Source organism: Oncorhynchus nerka, linkage group LG15 (genome assembly GCF_034236695.1).
Source record: "Oncorhynchus nerka isolate Pitt River linkage group LG15, Oner_Uvic_2.0, whole genome shotgun sequence".
In the NCBI taxonomy this organism is placed as follows: Eukaryota; Metazoa; Chordata; class Actinopteri; order Salmoniformes; family Salmonidae; genus Oncorhynchus; species Oncorhynchus nerka.
This window is the reverse complement of record NC_088410.1, coordinates 81,814,672-81,823,466: the sequence shown is the minus strand read 5'-3', so window position 1 is coordinate 81,823,466 and position 8,795 is coordinate 81,814,672. Positions and strand designations below refer to the sequence as shown.

The 8,795-nt window shown below is 41.7% G+C and overlaps 1 protein-coding gene across 1 annotated transcript; it reads left to right on the top strand.

Annotated features, from left to right (window-relative positions):
* Positions 1-338: 338 nt before the first annotated feature.
* On the top strand, positions 339-8,359 carry mdfic2 (MyoD family inhibitor domain containing 2). The gene is made up of 4 exons (XM_065000806.1): positions 339-399; positions 709-807; positions 6,432-6,653; positions 8,103-8,359. Exons 1-4 carry the CDS (start codon positions 339-341, stop codon positions 8,357-8,359), a joined length of 639 nt encoding a protein of 212 aa, XP_064856878.1.
* The last annotated feature ends 436 nt before the right edge of the window (positions 8,360-8,795 follow it).

Below are 8,795 nucleotides of genomic sequence, written 5' to 3'. Positions count from 1 at the left end.
AAAGGCTAGAGCTGGCCCTAGAAGTAGAGGATGAAAAACAGAAGTGTTTTGGCCATTCAGGACCGGAAATGAACAGCCCTGCTGTAAATGAAACACCCGACTTCGTCTGAAATAAGACTGTTGTCCATCTTGCCATCTCCTGCAGCCATGAGACACGTTGATTTCTCACACACTGGTAGGCTACTCACAGTCTGGTTTCAGAAAGTATTTCTTCAGTTAGCTGTATACGCAGAGAGGTTGCTATAAGCCTTTTGCAAACGTCATCATAATGATAGGGTGGGTCTGGGTCATGCCAAATGGAACTTGCGCGAGAGATTGCAGGAGTGCATGATGTGTGTATGATGATCCCGGCGAATTCGGTCCACAAGGAGCCTGACCATCTGCTGACAGTTTCCACAGGTACAGTACACTGCATTTATTTTCATTCACACAACGAATTGGTTTGATGCAGAAAACTATTGATTGACATTTGATGCTTGCTTGCCTTCATATTCTACCTGTTATCTCGAAGATGAGCAGATGGTTTGTGATCCTAGAGACAAACAGTGCATGAACAGTTTCATTAACTTGTAGATATGTTTGCAATATGCCTTTGAACTCTTGACTGTTTCACTGCATGAATGTTTATCCAAAACTGTAATTTGAAGTTTTTGACCGATGTTCAATCAATTCTGTGTTATTAATACAGCCTATATTTGATTTATGCAGCAATGGAACTGATGGCAGATCAGAAAACCAGAATAGAGGAAGAACGTGGAAAAGAAATGGAAAGGAAAGGGGGAAATAAATGCTCTTTGGTAAGAGATGGTAAGTTTTCTAAAACGAATTAACTTTACCTTATTGAAACAAATATCTAAAAGCAATGTTCTCAATGTCAAATATCTGACATTGTTTATTATTGACATATATAACTATTATGGTAGGCTTGATACAATACAGCCAAGTGAACACACTACTCAACCTAGCCTCAGAGCATTTTGTATTATTCTGTATGTAAATCCGAAACACTCATTTAGCATGATATGTTACGTTTCATATGGTATGTATGAATTTGTGGATATCCATCACCCATTTCATACTATATGTTACACATTTGCAAAACGTTCAATATGTTATGAATTTGTTAAACATTCTACAGTAAATGTTACGAATTTGTAAAATGTATGATATGTTATGAATTCTAGCTAGGTGGCTAACATTAGCTAAACTAGAGGTTCAAATCAAAATCAAATTTATTTGTCACATACACATGTTTAGCAGATGTTAATGCGAGTGTAGCGAAATGCTTGTGCTTCTAGTTCCGACAATGCAGTAATAACCAACAAGTAATCTAGCTAACAATTCCAAAACTACTACCTTATAGACACAAGTCTAAGGGGATAAAGAATATGTACATAAAGATATATGAATGAGTGATGGTACAGAGCGGCATAGGCAAGATACAGTAGATGGTATTGAGTACAGTATATACATATGAGATGAGTATGTAAACAAAGTGGCATAGTTAGAGTGGTTAGTGATACATGTATTACATAAAGATGCAGTAGATGATATAGAGTACAGTATATACGTATACATATGAGATGAATAATGTAGGGTATGTAAACATTATATTAAGTAGCATTGTTTAAAGTGGCTAGTGATATATTTTACATCAATTCCCATCAATTCCCATTATTAAAGTGGCTGGAGTTGAGTCAGTGTGTTGGCAGCAGCCACTCAATGTTAGTGGTGGCGGTTTAACAGTCTGATGGCCTTGAGATAGAAGCTGTTTTTCAGTCTCTCGGTCCCAGCTTTGATGCACCTGTACTGACTTCGCCTTCTGGATGATAGCGGGGTGAACAGGCAGTGGCTCGGGTGGTTGTTGTCCTTGATGATCTTTATGGCCTTCCTGTGACATCGGGTGGTGTAGGTGTCCTGGAGGGCAGGTAGTTTGCCCCCGGTGATGCGTTGTGCAAACCTCACTACCCTCTGGAGAGCCTTACGGTTGTGGGCGGAGCAGTTGCCGTACCAGGCGGTGATACAGCCCGACAGGATGCTCTCGATTGTGCATCTGTAGAAGTTTGTGAGTGCTTTTGGTGACAAGCCGAATTTCTTCAGCCTCCTGAGGTTGAAGAGGCGCTGCTGCGCCTTCTTCACGATGCTGTCTGTGTGGGTGGACCAATTCAGTTTGTCTGTGATGTGTGCGCTGAGGAACTTAAAATTTACTACCCTCTCCACTACTGTCCCATCGATGTGGATAGGGGGGTGTTCCCTCTGCTGTTTCCTGAAGTCCACAATCATCTCCTTAGTTTTGTTGACGTTGAGTGTGAGGTTATTTTCCTGACACCACACTCTGAGGGCCCTCACCTCCTCCCTGTAGGCCGTCTCGTCGTTGTTGGTAATCAAGCCTACCACTGTTGTGTCGTCCGCAAGGTTAGCTCTAAGTTTAGGAGTTAGGTTAAAGGGTTAAGGTTAGGTTAGGTTTAGTTAGGTTTAGTTGAAGGGTTAGCTAAAAGGGTTAAAGATAGCTAACATGCTAAATAAACTCAGCAAAAAAGAAACGTCCTCTCACTGTCAACTGTGTTTATTTTCAACAAACTTAACATGCGTGAATATTTGTATGAACATAACAAGATTCAACAATTGAGACATAAACTGAACAAGTTCCGCAGACATGTGATTAACAGAAATGGAATAATGTGTCGCTGAACAAAGGGGGCGGGGGGGTCAAAATCAAAAGTAAGAGTCAGTATCTGGTGTGGCCACCAGCTGCATTAAGTACTGCAGTGCATCTCCTCCTCATGGACTGCACCAGATTTGCAGATTCTTGCTGTGAGATATTACCCCACTCTTCCACCAAGGCACATGCAAGTTCCCGGACATTTCTGGGGGAATGGCCCTAGACCTCACCCTCCGATCCAACAAGTCCCAGACGTGCTCAATGGGATTGAGATCCGGGCTCACTTCTCTGTTATTGCACTATGTTCAGCTGTGCGCCTGGTGATTGAACGGGCTACCAGGTGCAGATTTTTTAAATGTTTTTTAATGCCTTCAGGGGGATGCAATGGGTCCATTACCCCCCCCAGTAGCGCTGTCTTAGGCGTCTCACAGTACGGACAATTTATTGCCCTTGCCACATCTGCAGTCCTCATGCCTCCTTGCATCATGCCTAAGGCACGTTCACGCAGATGAGCAGGGACACTGGACATCTTTCTTTTGGTGTTTTTCAGAGTCAGTAGAAAGGCCTCTTTGGTGTCCTAAGTTTTCTGTGACCTTAATTGCCTACCGTCTGTAAGTTGTTAGTGTCTTAGTGACCATTCCACAGGTGCATGTTCATTAATTGTTTGTGATTCATTGAACAAGCATGGGAAACAGTGTTAAACCCTTTACATTGAAGATCTGTGAAGTTATTTGGATTTTTACGAATTATCTTTGAAAGACAGGGTCCTGAAAAAGGGAGTTTAGTTGGAAAGTAGCTAAAAAGTAGTTGAAAAGTTGCTAATTAGCTAAAATGCTAAAGTTGTCCATGATGAGATTCAAACTCGCAACTTTGATGAGATTCGACCAACCCCCCCCAAAAAATAACTTACATTTTTGTCTTATGTAATCATCTGTCTTATCTAACCGAACCAAATGTAAGATATCATACTCATTAGAAATTCCCGGATTTACCTTTATTATGTTCCGTCTAGTCTACGAGACCAGGCTGCACTACTACATACACTATATATACAAATGTATGTGGACACCCCTTCAAATGAGTGGATTTGGCTATTTCAGCCAAACCCGTTGCTGACAGGTGTATAAAATCGAGCACACAGTCATGCAATCTCCATAGACAAACATTGGCAGTAGAATGGCCTTACTGAAGAGCTCAGTGACTTTCAATGTGGCACCATCATAGGATACCACCTTTCTAACAAGTCCATTTGTAAAATGTCTGCCCTGCTAGAGCCGCGAAGTGGTAGGCCACACAAGTTCACAGAATGGGACTGCAGCATGTTGACGCGCGTAGTGCATGAAAATCATTTGTCCTCGGTTGCAACACTCACTCCCAAGTTCCAAACTGCCTCTGGAAACAACGTCAACACAATAGATGTTTGTCGGGAGCTTCATGAAATGGGTTTCCATGGCCGAGCAGTCTCAAACAAGCCTAAGATCACCATGCGCAATGCCAAGCGTCGGCTGGAGTGGTGCAAAGCTCGACGCCATTGGACTATGGAGCATGGAAATGAATTCTTTGGAGTGATGAATCACACGTCACTATCTGGCAGTACAACAGACTAATCTGGGTTTGGGGGATGCCAGGAGAACGCTACCTGCCCCCATGCATAGTGCCAACAGTTTGTTGGAGGAGGAATAATGGACTGGGGCTGTTTTTCATGGTTCGGGCTAGGCCCCTTAGTTCCAGTGAAGGGAAATCTTAACACTACAGCATACAATAACATTGTAGATGATTCTGTGCTTCCAACTTTGTGGCAACAGTTTGGGGAAAGCAGTGTCCTGTTTCAGCATTATAATGCCCATGAGCACAAAACGAGGTCCATAAAGAAATGGTTTGTCGAGATCGGTGTGGAAGAACTTGACTGACCTGCAAAGAGCCCTGACCTCAAACCTATCGAACATCTTTGGGATGAATTGGAATGCTGACTGAGAGCCTAATAGCCCAACATCAGCAGCCGACCTCACTAATGCTCTTGTGGCTGAATGGAAGCAAATCTCTGCAGCAATGTTCCAACATCTAGTGGAAAGCCTTCCCAGAAGAGTGGAGGCTGTTAAGAGGTGTCCACATACTTTGGTCATGTAGTGCAGCTAGTTCCATCCCAACTTTCCATGAAAAAAGCTTCTGAAAGAGGCATTGTAGAAAGTGTAGCATGGAGGCAACAGTTAAAAAATGTATCTCATGCCTGCAGGCCTTATTTCTCTATTAGCTAATGGGCACAGACCAGCTGCAGTAGTTACCTCATTTATTAGCTTACCCAGGGGCATCTCAATGATTTTCAGCTCTGGTACACGGCAGACTTCATTGATTCTGTAACTCCATGCATTTTCCTACTATATCTCCTTTTGACTACTTAGTATAGAAAAAATAATGTGTATTCCTGTTTGGAAAATGTGTCCAATATGTTAATAAATCATAGGACATTAAATGTTAAATAAAAGGGAGACAAAAGTTATGGTAAATAAGTCATTTAGAATAGGTGGTAGAAAAATAAACAGGGAAGAGCAGCCAAAGCAATAATTCATTAATAAGCATTGAAATCGGTCTGTGAAAAGCAGATTGATCAACTATTCTGTTCCCTGTAAAACTGGAGATACAACTGATGAGATCATCAGAATCAAAGTGAAATATACCAAAACTGGGATATACAGTACATCACTGCGGCTTAGCTTTCAGAATAAATAAGTTGTGCACATTGAACAAGTTACAAATAAACACTTCCTACCACTTCTCAGTGATTAGCATTGCTGGAAAATATAGACATACAGCAAAGTTCTAAGTAATGTTAGCACTAATAGTGTTCAACCCCATAATGGGAAAGGGGGATACCTAGTCAGTTGTACAACTGAATGCCTTCAAGTGAAATGTGTCTCCGCATTTAACCCAACCCCTCTGAATCAGAGAGGTCGGGGGCTGCCATAATCGACATCCACGTCGAACGGCACCTGGGGAACAATGAGTTAACTGCCTTGCTCAGGGGCAGAACGGCGGATTTTTGCCTTGTCAGCTTGGAGATTCATGAAGGTGATCCTAGTTTGCACACTACAAGGTACTGAAATTATACTGAATTACCTAGACCACCACACATCTCTATCACAAGATAGAGTGGAACCAAACTGTAGAGTGGTACCTGCTAAAGCCCCTAACAGCTGGACGTGCATGTCTGGTTTCATCACTGTGTAGATTGATGTTGTGGAAACTATGCTGCAATAGAGGATAGTTTAAAACCAAGCCTAGATGTTATTCTGTGCTGGGGAATGGACAGTTGTCAAGTTCAATAGAGGATAGTTTAAAACCAAGCCTAGATGTTATTCTGTGCTGGGGAATGGACAGTTGTCAAGTTCAATAGAGGATAGTTTAAAACCAAGCCTAGATGTTATTCTGTGCTGGGGAATGGACAGTTGTCAAGTTCAAGGGAGGTTATTCAATCTAAACTCTTTATAAGAGTTTTCAATCAATAATTTCCCCCACTGGATAGCTACATTGTTTTTCAGTTTATCCTGCTTCCCTGTTAAGTATTTTGTGAATGACAGTTTATTTTAATGGAAACGGACAGGGGCGCAACTTTCACTGAGGACGGGAGGGACATGTCCCCCCCACATTCTGAAATTGAAAAATAACAAATTATATTATGTCCCCCCCACAGAGTTGTGTGTGTGCGTGCGCATGGGTGGAATTAATACTCAATTGTGTGGATACTCAGAATATATTATTTCCTGTTTGATAGTGGAGGTTCTTAGCGAGGCCCCAGTCAGTGTCCGGAAGTTGAGCGTCATTCCAGAGAACGAGCCAGATCCAGGGAAGGCTGACACAGACCAGGCCTCCCATGATCCTCAGCTGCCCAGGGAGAAGGACAGCTCCACTTCTCTTTTCACTGTGAACAAGTACAGCAGGAACTCCTCCTCATCAGACTCTCTCTCCACCTCCTCTCATCAGACTGACACAGGAGGTAAGTCAGACAAGTTGCATTCACACCAGCCTCATGATTGAACAATTCAAATGTTATAATACACACCACAGTCCAAGTGACAAAGACAAAGTTCCCCTAACACTGGTCTCTGTTTCATGGCAATTGTCTTCTAGAAACAGGTAGTCAGGACATTATCAATAGGATGTGCAGCAGCTCAAGACAAAGCTGTATACTTAATTCACATCCTGTATGGTCAAGCCACAGACTACTGGTTGATGTCTGTAGCCCACTACTTAGTAAGAATTTAAAATGCGACCTATTACTAGCTTAATATTTTACTCTGCTGTAAGCATGTTTAAATGCATTTTTATTATACATTATTAAAATGTGTGAATAATTCAGATACAGAAATGACAGTAGAAGAAAATCCTATAATGTAAAGATGTGTCACTTAATGAAGCAACACAATTGATTGCATATGTACTTGAATTATTTAAAACATTGATAAGAAAAATTGCGATGCACTGATTAGATACATATTTATTAAGCAATTGATTCAAAATGATGTTTCACTACATAGTTGAAGAGATGTTGGTGTATGGGATAGATTATGAAAGTTAGCCTTTTTTTTGTTTGTTTATAGAATGTATTTGGACACTTATACAAATAGCCTGGCATATGTTGCATAGCTAGTTATACTGCACGTGTGTGTTGCAAAGCTGTTTATATTATAGCATTATCTCCTAATTCTAACTGATTAACAGTCATAAAGACCAACTCCCAATGCATTTCTCAACAACAACCCACATTATTGCTGTCTCTTCATGGTCATCATTTTAGCCCAGGGACCTCATGTTAAATGGCACCCAGGGGGTAGCATTTTTGCCAAGGGTGCTGGGAAGACCCACAGCACGTTGTTTCAGAGCAGCCACGGTGCAACTTTAGAATGTTCCTAGTGGAAGACCCATAGAGGCTGATGGTAATTGATTACGTCTCCAAACAGCTTCCTCAGTTGTCTCCCTGTAAGGGAGTGAGAGGTGATTTGCTAAATTATGCATGTGTAAAGGAAAGCCCAAGGAGAGCGTGGAAGCTTTTAAAATGTTCAAAACAATAAGTGAGGACTGACAGCATGCAGGTCTTTTAGGAGCACAGTCGATCTATGTCCTGAAGACAAATCCCAAGGTATAGGGGCTGGCTGTTGGAAGCATTTATTACAGCACAGACTTTTAAATGGGTCACAGTTATGGATTGTCTAGGCTGCACTTTTTTTTTAGGAGATAACATTTTCCTGTCACATTTTTGGGAATATAATGTCCTTAAAAAGACATCTTAATACATTCATAGTATGTCCTAATTTCAGTTATTAATTCAATAAAAATGAACAACTTATAAAGTTAAAGGGCTCAGCATTATCTATGTATAGTTTAATGTTGTACTAGAATCTGATCGCTCTTAATGTTCTCCCATGTTTTTCCCTCTTCCTCTCAGCTGACTGTGCAGGGATTGTCCTCAACTGCCTCTTCTGTAGGTTCTACGATCTGTTCCTCATGTTGCCAAACTCCTGTGATGAAGTCACCTATTGCTGCTGCCCTTCCTACAGACAGTACTCCTCCTCAGTGGAGGCCATACCTAGCAATGACTGCAACTGTAACTTTGACTTTGACTGTGGCCTGTTTGACACCTGTCAAGAGACAGGTGAGTTTCTGGAGCTGGCTATGGAGCTTTCTGAGATCTGTTATCGCTAGCTATCCTTAACGTTATGGGCTGAAGAAGAAGGATGCTAAGCTAGGGCGAACCTGCAGTCATGGCACAGCATATGTTCAACAAATAGGCCTAAGAATATGCTGCTAACATGGGGACCTGGACTGATGTTGAACTGGGAATTTACAAGGCTTTAACAGTCAGCCACACCTTGCAGTTAAGAGAGAATGGCTGCTCTTCAACCTCTATGAACAAAATAAATAATCCTTTTCATCATGGACTTGCATTCACTGAAGGATGGTAGAGGGGTCAAACCATGACCTTTACTAGTTACCTTGTATCATCACGACATTGACCTAGCTTGTTGCATGTGTAGAATTGTATGTGTTAGCATATCTAAGCCTATGTGCTGAGGTCCTAACTGCAGAGAACAGTGAGGTACACAGTGGACAATGCCTGCTCTGAGGGTTGTGGATTCCA